At 38.5% G+C, this 18,228-nt stretch overlaps 2 protein-coding genes across 3 annotated transcripts; both read left to right on the top strand.

Annotated features, from left to right (window-relative positions):
- Nucleotides 1-1,343: 1,343 nt before the first annotated feature.
- Nucleotides 1,344-3,667, top strand: nfkbil1 (nuclear factor of kappa light polypeptide gene enhancer in B-cells inhibitor-like 1). The gene is made up of 4 exons (XM_061061531.1): nucleotides 1,344-1,701; nucleotides 1,790-1,902; nucleotides 2,573-2,684; nucleotides 2,766-3,667. The coding sequence occupies exons 1-4, from the start codon at nucleotides 1,428-1,430 to the stop codon at nucleotides 3,353-3,355; spliced, it is 1,089 nt and encodes a 362-aa protein (XP_060917514.1). The 5' UTR covers nucleotides 1,344-1,427; the 3' UTR covers nucleotides 3,356-3,667.
- Nucleotides 3,668-5,138: 1,471 nt separating this feature from the next.
- Nucleotides 5,139-17,049, top strand: atp6v0a2a (ATPase H+ transporting V0 subunit a2a). 2 transcript variants are annotated; one of them, XM_061061384.1, is made up of 20 exons: nucleotides 5,139-5,809; nucleotides 6,072-6,150; nucleotides 6,358-6,455; nucleotides 7,501-7,638; nucleotides 8,047-8,144; nucleotides 8,232-8,358; nucleotides 8,550-8,632; nucleotides 8,728-8,821; nucleotides 8,901-9,113; nucleotides 10,449-10,599; nucleotides 10,695-10,834; nucleotides 10,926-11,083; nucleotides 11,191-11,281; nucleotides 11,377-11,495; nucleotides 13,027-13,237; nucleotides 13,334-13,453; nucleotides 13,546-13,662; nucleotides 14,149-14,266; nucleotides 14,417-14,588; nucleotides 16,042-17,049. In XM_061061384.1, exons 1-20 carry the CDS (start codon nucleotides 5,699-5,701, stop codon nucleotides 16,142-16,144), a joined length of 2,541 nt encoding a protein of 846 aa, XP_060917367.1. In that variant the 5' UTR covers nucleotides 5,139-5,698; the 3' UTR covers nucleotides 16,145-17,049. The 2 variants fall into 2 exon arrangements, with proteins under 2 accessions (XP_060917367.1, XP_060917368.1); XM_061061385.1 differs by having other exon boundaries at nucleotides 8,068-8,144.
- Nucleotides 17,050-18,228: the final 1,179 nt, after the last annotated feature.

An 18,228-nucleotide genomic window follows, 5' to 3' on the forward strand; every position in this document is an offset into this window, starting at 1 on the left:
AGATGGTTTCTATACTGATTAGAGCTCTCAAGAACTGCCCTCAATGTTGTGCTTTGCCTCTGGTCACTTCCTGTCAGCACCTGTGTATCCAATCGGACTCAAAGCTGATCGTTTGCTCTTACTGACATTGTTCCCCTTTTTTCTAGATCCTTGCTTGTGTTGTACTTACTCTCTGATGTACATCGCTTTGGATAAAAGTGTCTGCTAAGTGAATTGCAGAATTGTAGAAGATCATCTGACTTTATTGCATTACTGTTATAGCTATAACACAGAAGCTAACAGGCAACCCGACCGCTATAAAGAAACGGAAGAAGCACATAGTACATTTAAATGAATCCTGCATGTCTACAGTGTGCCTTTAATTCAGTAACTCTTCAATGTAGCCTACCTCTACAACAGGGATGGGCAACTTTGGTCACAGCAAGGGCCACATTCATTTAATTCTCACTGCCAGAGGGCCAAATTAAACGATTACAGTCGATTATGTCTCAAATTAACTCAACATATACCAGTGATCAGATATTATTATGGACATATTTCTGGTTTTCATGATTTCATGGCAGATTTCATCATGTTTTCTTCATGATCCAGTTTAAAAACATGTACAAAGCAATGATTTTAAAAAGGTACAGGGATGAGGGAGAGCTTTAAGAAGGAAAAAAATAAAAATAATAATAATAATAAAAATAAAATAAATATAATAATAACTGGGTTTACAAGTTTTGTATACACAGGTGTATGTTAATGTGTATTATATATATGTAAATTGTACATATAGTAGCCTATATCAAATTGTATATCTCTCTCTATATATATATATATATATATAGATTGCATCAAATGTATAATTGTAAACATACTGTAACAAACTGTATAGATATACGGATTGTATAAATATATAAATATAGTACATCAAATTGTACAAATAGATATGTATATATAGATATATGGATTGTATAAATATATAAATGATTAAAAAATCATAGTATATCAAGTTGTATATCTGTTTGGGAAATCATTGGATTGTAAATATCATATATAGTATCATAAATATAGTATAGCAAATTGTATATAGATAGATTGTATATAGAGAGATTATAAGGAACACAGAAATTTAATTTAATAAATATTAATTATTTGGCTGTGGAAAAGGGGTAGGATTAAATAAGTTTTATACTTCTTCCTACTCCTTTTCAGGCATATCAATTGAATATATGTAATTTTCTTTTTCTTTTTCTTTTTTTTGTGAAAACTCGTCAATACCAATACTGACATCTAGTGGCGACACCGGAACCATTTGTCCCCCGGAACCTTTGAGTCCGAGCTGTTGTTAGCTTCGGAGTCATTTAGAAGTAAGATCGGATCAGCCGATGCTAAGGGCCTTAACCAGCTAACAGCAGTAAAGTCCGAGCTGTTTTTAACTCGGCATGGTGTCTCACAGACAGAAGCGGCTGTGGAAATACGTGGAGGAAGGCAGTCTGTTGAAGCTGAAGTCGTACTTGAAGAAGCACCGGGACCTGGAAGTGAACTTCTCCCACGGAAAGAGGGAGAGGAGCCCGCTGCAGCTGGCCTGCTGCCTGGGAGACGACGCTGTGCTGCGGCTGCTGCTCAAACACGGAGCCGATGTTCTGCAGAAGGACCGTAAAGGAGACACAGCGTTACACACCGCGGTCAACAGAGCTCTGAAAGACGGGAAGACAGGTGAGACAAACTGGGTTTTTTATTTTTTTATTATGAACTCTGGCCGTCAATTGTTTTATCCTGGCTTTTGTTTTTGTTTTTCTTTAAGTGTATGATGATCTAGTTGTGCCTCTGATAAAGAGCTGTCCCCAAGCTATGAATGCTGCAAACAATGCTGGAGTCACACCAGAGGACCTGCTGCAGTGGATGAAACACACACAGGTAGATATTAAGAGAAGCATTTTATGGTTACATAAGATAGTTTTAATTATAATAGTAATAGTTTTAGTCATTTGTTAATCGGAAAATGAAGGTAATTTTAATTGTTTCGTTGCATTTTCATCAATCGGTTAGAATCCAGTTTCAGAAAATGGCTAAAAACCTGTCACATTTCACTTTGGCCTCACGATGAAAATTATAATAATTGTCTAATTATACCAAATCTGAAACGATCTGTTAGATGGTGATTTTTTCTTCTTCTTATTTCATAGATGAAATGAGGATTTACATACAGGTATATAAAGGTTTTCAAATAGAAGGATTTTTAATGTGAATATAAAACATCTAAATTATTTGAGTAAACAAAACAATGCATCCGCTTAAAGTCATGAATAGAAAGAGAAAGTTGTAACTTTAAATGTGTAAAAATATGTGTATTAAGAATAATAATCAATAAATAGATCAAATAAAAAGTAAAAAAAACCTGCTCTACATTTAACATCAGTCAATCATAGAAAACAAATAAGCTTTATTGTTTTAGGCAAAGATCAATGTTTTAAAAAAGTGTTTTATGGAATTTATATCCTGTTTCTTCGAGCATTGATTCTATAAAAAATTAAGTGAATTTGACTAAAACATCATGTTTACATAAAATTCAATGTGTTCCCCATAGACTGCAGAAAACATGAACCGTCCGTCTGAAGTTGATCCTGAGAAGGAGTGGGTCGACAAGTTGTTTGGTGAATGCGAGGATGAATTCTGTGAAACCTTTGGAGTATATGACGGTAAATAAAACCCTATGATCATCAAGAGCATTATTTAAACATTCTTCCATTGATATTGACACTCCTGATTTTCTTTCACAGCTGATGATTTTCTACCTGTTGATGATGACGATGAGGACTTTGGTGACTGGGCCGATCGTATCAGAAAAGAGTACTTTGACAAAAAACACGCTGATGCCCAAAGACTGGCTGCCTCGTTTTCTCGAGGGAAAAAGAAGAAGAGTAAACCCGAGAAGGAGCAGGAACAGAAGAGTAACAAAGAGCTGCTGGAGAAGCTGAAGAGGGAACACGAGGAGTATCTGGCTCGTGCCGCTCGTAAAGAGGAAGAGACTAGGCAGGGTAAGAAGCGCAGGTATGAGGAGGGCTGTGCAGCTACTTTTTCTGGAGGCTCTTCGGCGGGCAGCACAAAGCTGAGCTACAGTGACATCCCCTGGCCGGCTCCGCGAGGCACCGTGCAGGAGATGGTGGAGGTGATGCTGCACGGCGTGGATCGCAAAGACGTGGAGGTGTTTCGTAAAACACTGCGCAAGCAGCAAGCGAGGTGGCATCCTGATAAATTTGCACAGCGTTGTGAAGCTCGACTAGAGGAGAAGGACAAGAAAAAAATACTAGAAACAGTTACAGCTCTGTCACAAGAGCTCAACAGACTGGCACACAGCCTGAGGACTTAAACATCTAGTTACAATGTAATTTGTTTTAATGCTTAACTGAAAATGTCAAGTTAAGAGTGTGGTTGATGTGTAAAGACTCTAGAAAACAAAGAGAAACAAAATGTTTTTACTTTAATAAACTCGTATAGATGGACAGCAGCACAGTGAAATATATGTAAATGTAACATTTACAACACAAATACATACAAATCAGAGCACTGACCACATGTTGGTATCCATGCAAATTAAGATGAATGAACTTCCAAGTGAAAACAAAACATATTGAGCTGGTCCTTGTAAACCTTGATAATAAATGAAGGTATAATCAAACTATCCAATCATGTACCAGTATTTCATCTTCCCAAAACAGCATCAAACTGAGAGATGTTCTCATCTATCGTGCCTCATCGTGTACGTGAATATATATGATCTACTGTGTGAGGGACACAGTTCTGCTTCACCTGTGTTATAACCAGGTTTCCATGCAGCCCACAATACAGATTGAAGAGATCACCATGTGGGTAACATGTCTGCAGGTCTAATCGTGCAGATTCACACATTTCAGAAAGATGTCAGTAAGATCTGAAGCGGACACTTTTCTATAAAGCATGTTCTTTTTTTTTAGTTCACAGACACTATTGGATCACAGAAGTTGAATAATTAATGAATCGGTAAGCATCATAACCACTGGAGTGCCACGTGTAAGACATGTAACCATTGACTACTCACTGATTGAAGTGGGACTGTTGAGGGTTGTACCCCAGGTTTTTGTTACTGTATTGAACCATAAGAATAAATATGCTTCTGTTTAATTCTGGATAAAAAAAATCAAGTTATCAACCAATGTTCTCTAACCCTGATAATCACCTGTATTTAGTCATTTGGGCCTTCTGATGGTATTATTTAGGCTGCTCTTGAAGCACAACAACAGTCAAAGACTTAGATCAAAAAGCTGCTCAGACCTGAGAGCACGATTATTTAATCATTCACCGTTAATCTCTAATTTATTCTGATAACCTAAAAAAGTAACATTTCATCCAAAATTAGGCTAAATAAAAGATTTTACACAAAGAAGAGCAGATGGTCGGTCCGCTTTCAGTGATGGAACAGAACGAGAAGATGCTGGGTTGCCAGGTTTGTTTGCTAACCCCCTTTTACAGAAACTACTATTCATTTTTAATGGCGTTCTAAAACATGTAGGTAAGACCATTTTTAAAGGTTAATTAAATCATACTTCCTAAAATATATAAGAAATATAATTTTAAATCCTATGTTAATGTTATGTTAATGTTAAATCCTCTGGAACATTTTGAGCAGTTAAATAGTTTCTCTCCCGTGTGAATTCTCATGTGTATAGTTAAACTTCCTTTTTGGGTATTTTATATTTTGTCAAAGCGTCTTTGGGTTCCTAGAAAAGCGCTATAAAAAACAATCTATTATTATTATTATTATTATTATGAATTTTGTTGTTAGTGCAATTTTCATAGATTTTGAAATACAACATGAATGTAATTTATAGTTACAGAATAACAAACGTTTTGCAATTAAATTATTTAAAAAAAATCGATTTCTATAATCCTACATGGTTTAAAAAGAATAGATATGTAGTCCCTAATCAGTGGCCTATGTATTTGAATGTGTCCTTGGCTGTCCTTTGTGCTGCCCAAACATTAGTAGTTTGTTTTCCTCTTGCTCTTTACTTCTAATTTCAAACCTTTAGTTTGCGACAACTGATACAACTACTGCTCAAAATCAAGAAAAGACGGTTATTAATTTCGAGGATACGACGGAATCTGGCAACCCGGAGACGCAATCTGTGTCAACTGCGGGGCGACGTAGAGCGAATAAAGGCCGTGGTCTATTTCTGACTGAAGCCTATTTTTAACGCGTGAGGCTGCCTCCAGCCCTCTTTGTCTCCACGGCGGGTTGATGCTTTGTCTTTTATTTCGCTTGTTTGTTGCTCGTTTATTTCCGGCCGGCGTTGCGTCGTCGCCCTGTTTTTGCGCCGTAATGACAGGCGCTCTAAGGATGACGCCTTTCTCTATGATCGCTCGATGCAAAAGGTGCTTAAGGGAGGTCTTTGTTTTCTTAATGTTCATTTGATTTTTATTTGGATTAACCCAAACTCAGAATGAGAAAGATTCCCCCCTTCTGAAGTCGTCATTATTAATGGACAATAATTAATCCCCAGGGGAGGATGCTAATTGGTTAAGGGGTTTAAAGCCACGCACCGACTCGTAGAATTTTTTTTGATGTCCCATTTTCGCTTGTAGCGCGCGCGCGCGCGGCTCGTTGTGCAGTTTCTGTGGTTTTCGGGCCGATTTTAAAGAGGTGGATGAGGTAGGGTTCTGGCTGCAGATAAAGATGGTGTTCCGGAGTGAGGAGATGTGCTTGGCGCAATTGTTTCTGCAGTCCGGCTCTGAATATGACTGCATCAGTGAGCTGGGGGAGCTGGGGCTGGTCGAGTTCAGAGATGTAAGTAGAGATGGTAAGGTGCACAAACATTGTTTTTTTTAACCAGTGTCACATAACTATCAGTTAAAAAGTCTATGGGACCCCCTCTCATCTTACATGTATAACGGCATCTATCTTGGCTATCTATCTATCGCACACAGTTATAACATTTAGAGGCAAATAACTCCCATTACACTTGACTTTAGAATAGGAGGCAGATTGCATGTGCAATAACAATGATGCAGTGACTTGCACCTGACTTGTGATGCTCCTCTAATTTCAGCTCAACCCAAGTGTCAGCTCATTCCAGCGGCGCTTTGTCAGCGAAATCAAGCGATGTGAGGAGATGGAGAGGATTCTGGGTAAGAGAGAGCACCTGGGGATCCTATAGGTGTAGCATGAGCTGAACGTACATCTGGAGTCACACTGGGTGCAGTTAGCAGTTCATGGCAGAGAGTGTCTCCTAAAGTAGTGGCCTATACCTCAGAGATTTCACATTTCACAGCTGGAGCATTTGTTTTTTTTATATACCATAAAACAAACATCAGCGTTTTCTGTCTGCCCTGCAGGCTATCTTCTGAGGGAAATTCAAAAAGCTAACATTGCAGTTCCAGAAGAGGATGAGAGTCCACTCGCTCCTCCACCGAGACAAGTTCTTGAGATCATGGTAAGTGTCATTTCATTTCAGTCAGATATTAGGCTACTGTAAGTCAGAATCAGGTTTATTGCCTAGAACATTTTCAACTAAAAGCACAGAAAAATAACTTAAAATTAAAAAGAACCTGGTTCTTGCACATTTAGGATACACAGTGACATGAAACAATAAGAAACGTGCCGACTTATTTCTTCATTTGCCTACAAATATACAGTGTAATAACATAGTATATTTTATGGTTAAAAAAACTATTATTGTCTTACCGTATTTGTATACAAGATTAAACTGCATGTTTGTTTAGAGCTGCTCTCTACAGAATGGGATTATTCTTTTTTTTAAATGCATCTTGACAAAAATTCAGATCGGCTTTTACTTTCTCCAGTTTTAGGCTTCCTGGATTGTATCATCGATTCAGGGAGATGAACAAGTTAAAAATGTATTCCCCTGCATGGCATGATGTCAGACTTTCACTTTCATTTCAACATGAAAACCATCACTATGTCTGGACTTATTTTTGTAGGTTAAAGAAAAACTGGAAATTGAACATCATTTTGGATATGTTTGGATTTGTTTACCTGCTACAACATCCTCATGTCAGTCATTTGTTGTTCATATGTCAGGTTTCTCAAAACTGGGGTTCAGGTGAAAGGAAACTCCCACACCTCAATCCCATGAAATCCTGGTGTCCACCCAACTTTACATCTATTTTTAATGTACTTAGTAAATGGTTTATTCTGTATTTTCTGGTGCTGGGTACTATTTCAATGTTTAATGTCATTTAGTCTAGATTTATATTTGTAAATGTTCTTCATATTTCACCTTTTTGTTTCTGGGTGGTGAACCAATGCAAGTTCTCTTCACTGTTGAAAAACAATGTAAACGTTCATTAGAATTTCAGCACAAAATCTGACCAAGTCATCTCACAGCTGAATTCACTCTAAAGCTGTAGTGAACTTGTTCTGTGTGTGTGTGTGTGTGTGTGTGTGTGTGTGTGTGTGTGTGTGTGTGTGTGTGTGTGTGTGTGTGTGTGTGTGTGTGTGTGTGTGTTGATGTTCAGGAGCAGCTCCAGAGGCTGGAGATGGAGCTCAGCGAGGTGGCTCGAAACAAAGAGAAGCTGCAGAGGAACCTTCTGGAGCTCACAGAGTACACACACATGTTGAAGATCACACGGACCTTCGTACACAGCCGCTCCAGAGTGAGTGTTTCCATTCAGCTCCTCATTTATCACACACAGACACCATTAGTCATATATTGTTTTTTTTCCTCAGTCCGACTCTGTTTTGCATCTCAGGCAAAACGCTCTCCCTCACCTCTCCTGTAGCCTCTTGTTTTCTTGTCACTGTCTTGTTTTGTATCCCCGGGTGATGGATGTTGAACTAGTGCTGATTATTATGAATGACACGGCTACAGTGCAGCTGTTAACAAGCTGCACCTGACTCATCCAGGCTGCCATATTAAAAACATAAACACAACAAAGAGAAACAAAGACAATATGAGAGACAGACGTTTGTGAAAATAAACCTCATATAGCTCTGTGTCGAATCATGCAAGAAGCAGCTAATACAAGCTGTCATGAATGAAACCTGCTCCTTTTTATAATTAGCATGAGGCTCTTGGTCCCCAGTATGAAGAATTCCCCACCATGGAGACAGACTCGGGGACCGGATGCACAGGCATGCAGAGACTCGGAGCAAAGTTGGGGTGAGCTGCATTCACACAGCAGGGTGTTTATATCAAATAAAATGCAGGTGTGCGTGCTTCACGTGATCTGATCTCTCCTTGCTGCAGGTTTGTTTCAGGTCTCATCCAGCGGGTTAAGGTGGAGGCGTTTGAGCGCATGCTGTGGAGAGTGTGTAAAGGTTACACCATCCTCAGCTACGCAGAGCTGGATGAGAATCTTGCTGATCTCGACACTGTGAGTTCAAAGCCAACATTTCTGGTAACGTTTTTTAAAAAAAAAGGGTCTTCTTTCAGTGTGCAACATTTTTGGATTTGTATTTTGTGCTTCTCTCCCTGGTTCGGAGCTGGGGAGGTAAAGTGTCGTCATGCTTTGTGCATTTTTTTGTTGTGCTGTAGTACTAACCTGTCTGATCTGTGTTGTTCTAGGGTGAGATTAGCAAAAGTGTTGTGTTTCTCATATCTTTCTGGGGAGACCAGATTGGACAGAAAGTACAAAAAATCTGTGATTGGTAAGAAAGATTAGCATTGTATATAGCCTAACCTATCAGTAATTGCAGTTCTCTTCTTCATTATCAGCATTCACGTCTGTTTTGGTTGCCCTCAGTTACCACTGCCATCTTTATCCGCACCCTGAGAACGATGAGGAGCGGGCAGATGTGTTGGACAGCTTAAGGACACGCATCCAAGACCTTAACAATGTAAGAAACACTTGAGGCAAGGTCAATTGTGTCCAAACATTGCCCTGCGGGTTTTGTAGTAAGTCTTGTGTTTATCCAGGTGCTGCACCGCACTGAGGACTACCTGAGGCAGGTCCTGCAGAAAGCCTCAGAGTCGGCGTTCACCTGGGTTGTGCAGGTGAAAAAGATGAAGGCCATCTACCACATCCTGAACCTCTGCAGCTTTGACGTCACCAACAAGTGTCTGATCGCCGAGGTGTGGTGTCCGGTCAGTGACCTGGCAAACCTACGGGGGGCGCTGGAAGAGGGCTCGGTGAGTGATCATGATTACCGTAAAACTTCAAATAAAAGCACATCCCGATTCAAGGCTCATTCCCTTTGACTAGCATGGTGTTGTTGCAAATTTTGACAAATACAGAAATGTGTCAGATCAAAAATAAAAGAAGACACAATAACAGATATGAACGTCAACATCTGTCCAAATCAGAGAAAAGAATGCTTCTATGTATACCAGCTGTGCAGCAGGATGTCATACTGTCAAACAAAGCAAGATCAAAAAAGTGATTTATAGTTTTAAATTTGTTCATGTATGTTAAATAATCTTACTGGTGTAAATGAACAGTTGTATAGTCTTTCCCGTGTTTGATTGTAAGTATTTGCCCGTCTCTTAATGAAAGCTGAAGAAAGAGAAAGGAAGGGTAATATCATAGACTCGAGTAAATAAAAGGCGGAGCTTTTAATTGAAGTTTTATGGTATTTAATGATGATTGATTGTAATGATTATTAGACTTTTATTACGGGAATGCACACGCACTTTTTGGTCTGACTGAAAACTACGTCTACCTCTGAAGTCAAACTATTCGCAGTAAAACTTTACATTAAAACAGCCAGAGTCCCAATTGGAAAAAAAAAAAAAAAGGTCATAGTATGAATAAAGACGCTACAGACGTGCAGTTAAGCTACACTGCAACATTTCCTGCGCTTTGAAAAAACTGACACACACACAGCTGTGTTTGGGGTTAGCAGCATAATGCTCATCATCTGTGATTTTACATAAATACGGAAATAAATTTGATTTAATTACTAACATCTTATTTGACAAGTCAAAGCAGCCTCTCAAAACACAAAGCAGCGATATTGCAGCCAAATAGATAAGACGTTTATCTGAAAGGAGGTCAAATTACTGTTTGCCATCATTATTGTAATCTTTGCTTTATTCCGAGCTCATTTCTAACCCGTTTGCGCTCATCAGCGTCATTCAAGTGTTGCTGCTTTTTGTGTTCACGAGATCAAGTTTGAATTGTTTTGCGTTAATACTGGCAGCAGGCGATCTGGATGACTACCTGTCCTGAAACATTCCATGTTTCTTCTTTCTTCTTTTTAATCATGAGATGTATCGTGATCGTGTTGTTTGCTCTTCATGAACAATATTCTCAGGCTGCTTATTTGATATTTCCAGATAACGTTGCTCCCCCAGAGTGTATTAAAATAAGGCTTGACGGTCACAAATTTCCCCCAGCTGTAAATATGTGATACCTTGTTATTCTGTTAATGTTGTCAACGGCATTCAAATCCACATTGGTGTTTTTTTTTACGTTGTTTGTTATTTGATTCAGTACACTTTCTGCCTTGTTTACATGTTTTACAGAGAAAAGGTGATGCCACTGTACCCTGCTTTGTGAACCGAATCCCAAGTACTGACACTCCTCCTACCCTGTTAAGAACCAACAAGTTCACGTCGGGCTTTCAGAGCATCGTGGAGGCGTACGGGGTGGGGGACTATCGCGAGGTAAGCCCAGGTAAGAACTCACACTGTGAACGTCTCTCTCCGTTGTGTAGTGCAGCTTATGGGAAGTTAAGGATGAGTCATTGAATATGTTTCTCTGTTTGACAGCTCCCTACACCATCATCACGTTCCCCTTTCTGTTCGCCGTGATGTTCGGTGACCTCGGGCACGGGACCGTGATGAGTCTCTTCGCCTTGTGGATGGTGTTGACGGAAAAAAATCAGAAGAAGAAACGTTCCAGTAACGAGGTCCGGAATGAGATGCTGGTTTCATCCAGAATAGAACGTCTGATAAATTGAAATGAGTTTTAGCTCATAAATGTGTCTCTGTTTTACTCAGATATGGGCAACGTTCTTCAACGGACGTTACATCATCCTGATGATGGGCCTTTTCTCTATCTACACTGGGCTGATTTACAACGACTGCTTCTCCAAGTCTCTTAATATATTCGGCTCTGCCTGGAGCGTCAAGGCTATGTTCGCAAATCAGCAGTGGACGTCAGTTATCACGGAAGCACACACACAAGCAGATTCATATATTGTGTTTGTACATCAGTGCATGAACGGGTGCTTTTCTAATTCATAACTGTTTTTATACATTACAGAAACAAGACGCTCCAATCAAACGCTCTGCTCACATTAGACCCTAATGTCAGTGGTGTCTTCAGTGGACCATACCCATTTGGCATTGATCCTGTAAGTAAATGAATGCTGAAATAAATATCTGAAATCTAGTTTGACTCATTTAAGTGTCATTTTTGACTGAGAAGCTTTTTTGATTTGTCCGTAAGATATGGAACCTGGCAGTGAACCGGCTCTCCTTCCTCAACTCTTACAAGATGAAGATGTCGGTTGTGATCGGGGTCATCCACATGAGCTTTGGAGTGGTGCTGAGTGTCTTCAATCACTTGTGAGTGGCCCCAGATATAAATCCCTGATGGTGACCTCACATCCATTCTGTCTCCACACTTACAGTACGGGTCTCAATCAGAGTCAGGCATCAACATGTGCAGAACAGTATTCTGTGCATTGAGTAGGCCAACATTTTTAATAGAGCTCCAGTGTTGTATTATACATCACTTTAACTGTTGTGACTGCTGTTTAAACATTTGAACTGTAGCAACATATTACCAACGGCAAGAAAGACAACACAAGCTCACTAGTTAACCTACGTCCGTGATTCTACTGGATGAAAAATGAACTCTAGTGATTTAGTCAAATGTATTGGTTTTGAATATTTAAAGTCAGTCTCTGTAACATATTTCACACACTCACTGTGTTTCTATAAATACTTATCAGAGGACCAGTCTCGGCAGTAAATTTGTCGCCAACAAAAAAGATTTACTCTCCTGACTAAAACATTGTTGATTTATTGTTTAATTAAAACGCGTTGACAATTAAAGAACACTACATGCTTTTGACAGCCTTATTCTTAAAGCAGCTGTCAGTCATGCATCGTTAGTAATACTTCTTGTCATTTGACATTTCTGTATTTTTAGTTCCTCAATTGGTGCATTCAATTCATTGAGCATTATGTCATATTGCGATTTGAAATGTAGAAATATGACTTAAATGATTCATTATTTGTTTACATAGGATCCCCATTAGTAATCACTATTCTTTGTGGGGTTCATGCAAAAAAACATGAGACAAAAAAATCAAGATAAAATAATGGACAACTCCAGAAGGAGGAACAAATTTAAAACATAGATGTAAAACAAACCAAAATAGCATAGCTAGTTATTTAGCTTCACTTTATTGAATGTGGCCATTCAAATATCATTCACAAATAAAATGACATAAGTAGCCTAAACTGATTTTTTTTAAATGATTGTGTCTGTTTTTAAAACAGCTCTTTTTAGTAGTCAGGGTTCATTGTGGTGACAGTTTATCCCAGTTTACAACACAGCAGTTTACATGACAGTCAGGCAGAGACAATGTGCAGCTCACCATACAAACATACCTGCTGATATTGATGTTGTTTCACTGGCAAGAATGTAGATGAGGGACACCACAGAGTTGATTTTCCAGCAACTGAATGATTGTTTGCTCTTATTAAATGATAACGTTGACTATGTATTCTACTTCAAAAGAATCTCCCAGTTTTCACTTTAATAAGTACCCTTTTACATTTTTAACACCAGTTTTTGTTGTATTTTAAGTCAGAAGCTAATCATAAAGGTCAGTAATTGTACTCAATAATGCACAGATTAGCATGCATTACCATGCATTATAGGCAGAGGTGCTCAACCCTGTATCTGCCTGTGCAAATCTTAAACTCAGAACTTTCATTCATGTATTAAGCCATGTATCATGGCTATTAAGAACTGAATTACTAACATCATTATTTTAGTTTTTTAACACATGATTGTAACAATTTAGGGATGCCATCCTTATTGTCACTCACTCAGTTTTTTCCCCACTTTCTTCGCTCCCTTTAGGCACTTCCGGCAGAAATGTAATGTATATCTGCTTTTTGTTCCTGAGCTGCTCTTCCTGCTCTGTCTCTTCGGCTACCTGGTCCTCATGATTTTATACAAGTGGTTGGCATTTGGTGCACGAGACTCCAGCCAGGCTCCCAGCATCCTCATTCACTTCATTAACATGTTTGTCATGCAAGGGAATGATATCCCTCCTCTGTACCCTGGACAGGTATGTCTCCACTATACCATTTGAACCATTTTCCAGCTCTTTAAGTATTCTGAGCCGTGTTCATGCAGGGTTTTTTTGTGTGTCGTGATTCCACAGACTGGGCTGCAGATTTTCTTGGTGTTGATAGCTATGCTGTCAGTTCCTGTGCTGCTGTTAGGAAAACCTCTTTACCTGTATTGGCTGTACCGTGGAGGCAAAGGCCTGCGCAGACGTAGAGTAAGTGCCGCCGGATAGGTTCGAAACATATCTGAAATATTTGAATTCATTTGTCAAAACATGTGAAAATCAATGCTGTTGTTTCACCTCAGGGTTATGAGCGGGTGAGGCGGGTAAGTGAGGATGACAATTCAGCACCAGCATCCTATGAAGAAGATGAAGAGGAGGGTCTTGATGAAGTGCCAAGCAGAGAAGCTCTTCCTAAACAGGTCAGGGATCCATTAAATGTCTTGTTGTTTGATGTTAAATGATGCACTTCAAGCTGCAACTTTACAAAGTACACAATATGACGCGATATAAGTCGATTTGTTCATTGTATTGTTGGTTCAGTGTTTTGCGTCTTCCTATCACTCTGCATAATATGTGACTTGTTTATGATGTTTGTATTGCTTTTGTTGTCATTTCAGCATGCTGTTGTGTAATATTTTTACACCTTGCCAAAGGACAGCTGCTAAAAATAAGCCTGCTGACTAACACTGGCACACTTACAGAAAGGCTGAGTGACATGTTTTGCCCTTATGAATAAAGAAATTAAAAAATGTAAGAGAGAACGTCACATCATAGAAAAGAATCAGCTGTGGGGCTAATTCATTGTCATGTAAACACAACATGCATTGAGTTTTCTTCTTTTAGAACATGGTTGCTGTATTAACTGCGTGTGCTATCTGGTTTTTTTAATTTGAAATGTTTTGTAGTTTGACTTTGCAGATGTGCTCCTGCACCAGGCCATTCACACCATAGAGTACTGCCTGGGCTGCATTTCCAACACAGCATCATACCTGCGTCTCTGGGCGCTCAGCTTGGCCCATGCTCGTAAGTTACATTGAGGAAAAAGCCGATCACCCTGCGCTGCAACTTGTCTTTACTTCTCTGTGTCTGCTGACTTTTGCGCTGTATTTAATTTACCTTTAGATCGTCAGATGTTCATTTATTTTTGTCTTTTTTTATTTATCACAATTTTAGAGCTGTCAGAGGTGTTGTGGTCCATGGTGATGCGTTTGGGTCTAAGGATCACCACGAGGGTGGGCGTTGTGTTTCTGGTCCCTGTGTTCGGCCTCTTTGCCGTGCTCACTGTATCCATCCTTCTAGTCATGGAGGGCCTGTCAGCTTTCCTCCATGCTCTCCGACTTCACTGGTGAGTCTAATTGATGAGTAACATGTAACATATACTCTAGTACAAGAGCAGACATTGTATTGGGTTGTAGCTATGGCAACAAAGTGAGTATTGGTGCAATTAAATGATTAAACATTTGGAATATAACTTGTCAGAGAGTAGTGCAAAACGCACCTTTAAATTTTCCAACCGAAAAGATGATGTATGCATATTTTTGGTTTTGTTTGAACCACCAGTCCAAAACCCAAAGTATTTCAGTTAACTGTAAGAAAAGACCATGAAAACTTAAAGTTGTTCACCTTTGGCAGACTGGGAAGGGATGATTGGGGACATTGTTGCTATAGAAAAAAAAATCAAATTCAAAGATTGAATTAAAAAACAAAACAATATCTATCTATTTATCGGCTTCTTCAGCTACTTTTATTATAGCATTGATAGAACTTTATCTTAAGCTGCTCTGTACGTCAGCCATTTAGATAAATCAGAATTGTTTTGAACATTTAAAAAAAAAAAAATCTAATTTAATACTTTTTGAGTCCTTTTAAAGACCAATACAAAGATAGTTTATGCAAATCTTGCACCAGATTTCCTGTGCAAGTTGCCTCATAATGGCTCTTTACTTTTCAACCATTCCTGTCGTTATAATCTAAAAGGCAAATTTCCTTGAACTTCCATTTCTCCTTCTCCTCTCTTCAGTTCAGGGTTTGTTAAATGCATATATAATATGCTGCCATAAATGCTGTGTTGTCACAAGAAAAGCCGAAAAAAATGACAGTGAATATTGTTTCATTAGTTTTATTTGATCTCTGCATGAAAGTTGAAACCTTACATAACTCTGTAATTTTGTATGTATGCGTGTAATTCCAACACTGAACACTAGGTGGAGTCTTGACCTTGTGCTCTGCATAAAGTCAAGGCTCCAGGTAATTAGATTTAGGTGTGTATTTGGAAGCATATCGTTTTTTCACCATGTTTGATGCTTTAGGTTTTATAATGTACTAATGAAGCATAGCTATGTGGATTATTTGAATCCTGATGATGTGGTGTAAATAAATGGATTGAAGATTCTACTGGGAAAGAGTAATGGACATCAACCATTCCCAATGAGCACGTGTTCAGCTATTGTCCCACAACCCATACCTCATTGAATTTCTTTTGACAATACTCTGTCTGTTAAAAAAGGTCTGTGTACATTTGGTAAAATATTCTGACATGTCTCAGTCTAGGTGCCATCTAAATTGAAAGACCTCTCATAAGTTAAAGATACTTTTTAAGACATTTTATGACCTTTAATTAAAAATAAATCTAATTTGAGACTTTTAAACCCAGGGGGACCCTGTAAATTATGTTTCTCTTCTTAAGTTATGTGGCTGTTATCTACCTTTAGAGTAAACTACGATTATTAGGAATAAGACATTGAGACTGTTTTTGCGTCATTAACATGTTCTCGTTTCACTCTAATCTTTGATTTCAGGGTGGAGTTTCAGAACAAATTCTACCACGGGACCGGTGTCAAGTTTGTGCCCTTCGACTTCTCTCTCCTGCCCTCTATTTTTGAACAGGACGGCTTGCTTTAAAACAAGGACTCTGAGGCTGTGCATATGAATGAAAGCAGACTTTATAAATAGGAGGGGTGCTGTAAGTTGGATGAATTCACACTGTGATAACGACAACAAACCTTTGGATTGAAACTCACTCTTGTAGCAACATTTTTTCACCGTGACGATTTTTAAAATGTTATCGGCTGTGCTGACTGCCTTACTAGTGTACCCAGCAAACCTCTGAATATACAACGGTTAAAAAGTCTTGTTCTGTTAACGATTTCATTCTTAAAGGTGAGATACCACTCAGCACTACTTTTAAACGGTTGGGTGAATTTAAATATTTTAATTTGCGTTGTGCTGTGTAAACCAATTTTGGATTACTTAGAACATTTAAATGAGAAATTATACAGCGCAATGTAAAGTTAAAATATGTCACAGCAAAATGGATTGAGGACAGTAAATCAAGCACCCTGGTGTAGTGCCATAGAGATTTATTTCTGATGATGATATGGGGGATGCCTTTAGGGTTTTTAACTGCCCCTCCATGTGACTAATGCAAAACCTGTAGGTGTCAAAATCTGATGAGAGAAATATATCCCCTTTATGTTTGACGTATTGTCACAAAGCACTTTGCAGAAATGATTGTACAATTTAAAGTTTTCACTACTGACTGTGATGATGCCAAATGACAGTAATCTTCAACTGTTAGCTGTTTGCTTATTTACTTATTAGTGCATTTATTTAAACGTAACCTCCCCTGTACACAATAGTAAAACATCAAGAAGTCGAGAAGCCTTAGGTCTTTCTTTGATGATACCGCTTGTTGCGTTCGTTAATGATAATTTATCATGGTATTTATTTAAATATTGTCTGTACAAGAGTCTAATATTTTACCATTTTGGTGTGTTGAATAAAGGTTTCAAGAAACGCAAACAAAAGAGGCTTTTAAGTTTGTTTTACCAGCTCCCCTAATCATTCATTCTGGTGTCAAGTTGTTAAATGATGGAAACCGTTGCAGAGTTCTTGTTTGCTTTCAATTCTTCTTTATTTCTTGAGCTACTGAACATTGTCTGTTTTATCAGAACTCTGCCATGTTACATGGACTGTTTGAACATAAGGTTTAGAAAAAAATAACAATTGTTTCCTGATAATGTTCAACAATTTTTGGAAAACTTAGAAAGGTCTTAGCTGTTTTAAAATAGGATTTATTCATATATTTTTAAGCATTAAACTTCTATAAATGCGTCCTTATATGAAATCTAAGCCACCCATCAATGGAGAACTGGAGCAAGAGTAGGAGGGGGTAATCACATACTCTCATTATTTGAAGAAGTAGTTTCTATTTTTATGGTGAAGCTGTGTTCAACTCTGGTTGTAGCCTCTTTTATAACAGCCTGAATTGGTGATGAGGTTTTGGAAACAGGAAAGAAAACAATGAAACATTGTGTTCATAAAAAGTGGCATGTGTGATAAGACATTAAACCCACAAGCAGCTGTCTATTAAATGAACCGACTGATTATTTTTATTGAAATAATGTAGCCCTGCAGTCACAAATATTTCCCACAAACACTGAAGGATTTGAAGTATGCTGCAGCACAAGAGGTAAACGGAAACCTCAGTGTGCAGCTAAGTGTAAATGCAGCATACTTTATAATTAAAGCAATTATGTAAGCACGTGATTGCATTTTATTCTGAAGCCTTATACCTTAATCTAGAATTTTGTATTACAACATATCTACATTATGAATTCATTGAAATCTCTGGACTTTCAAACTTTTACCAAAAGCGTTGACTTTCATCTCTAAAAGGTTTTAATATGACATTTAACCATGTCAGTGTCCCCCCCCCCCCCCACATGTGTTAGTCCTTTAATAATTCAACCTGTTATTTCCGGTATTCGTTTTGTTTTTACCTTGAGTTCATACCGTTTATGTAATGGCTTATTATTGAAATGGTGTTCAATCTTTATATAGGTCCCAGCTCACTCTTGCAGTGATGAAGAAAATCTCAGTAAATGCCATGTGACACACACACACACACACACACACACACACACACACAGACCTGCACCCATATGCTACAATCCTGTGATAAGGACGTCATCATGATCCCCCCT

This window comes from Labrus mixtus, chromosome 17, assembly GCF_963584025.1.
Source record: "Labrus mixtus chromosome 17, fLabMix1.1, whole genome shotgun sequence".
Taxonomy (NCBI): Eukaryota; Metazoa; Chordata; class Actinopteri; order Labriformes; family Labridae; genus Labrus; species Labrus mixtus.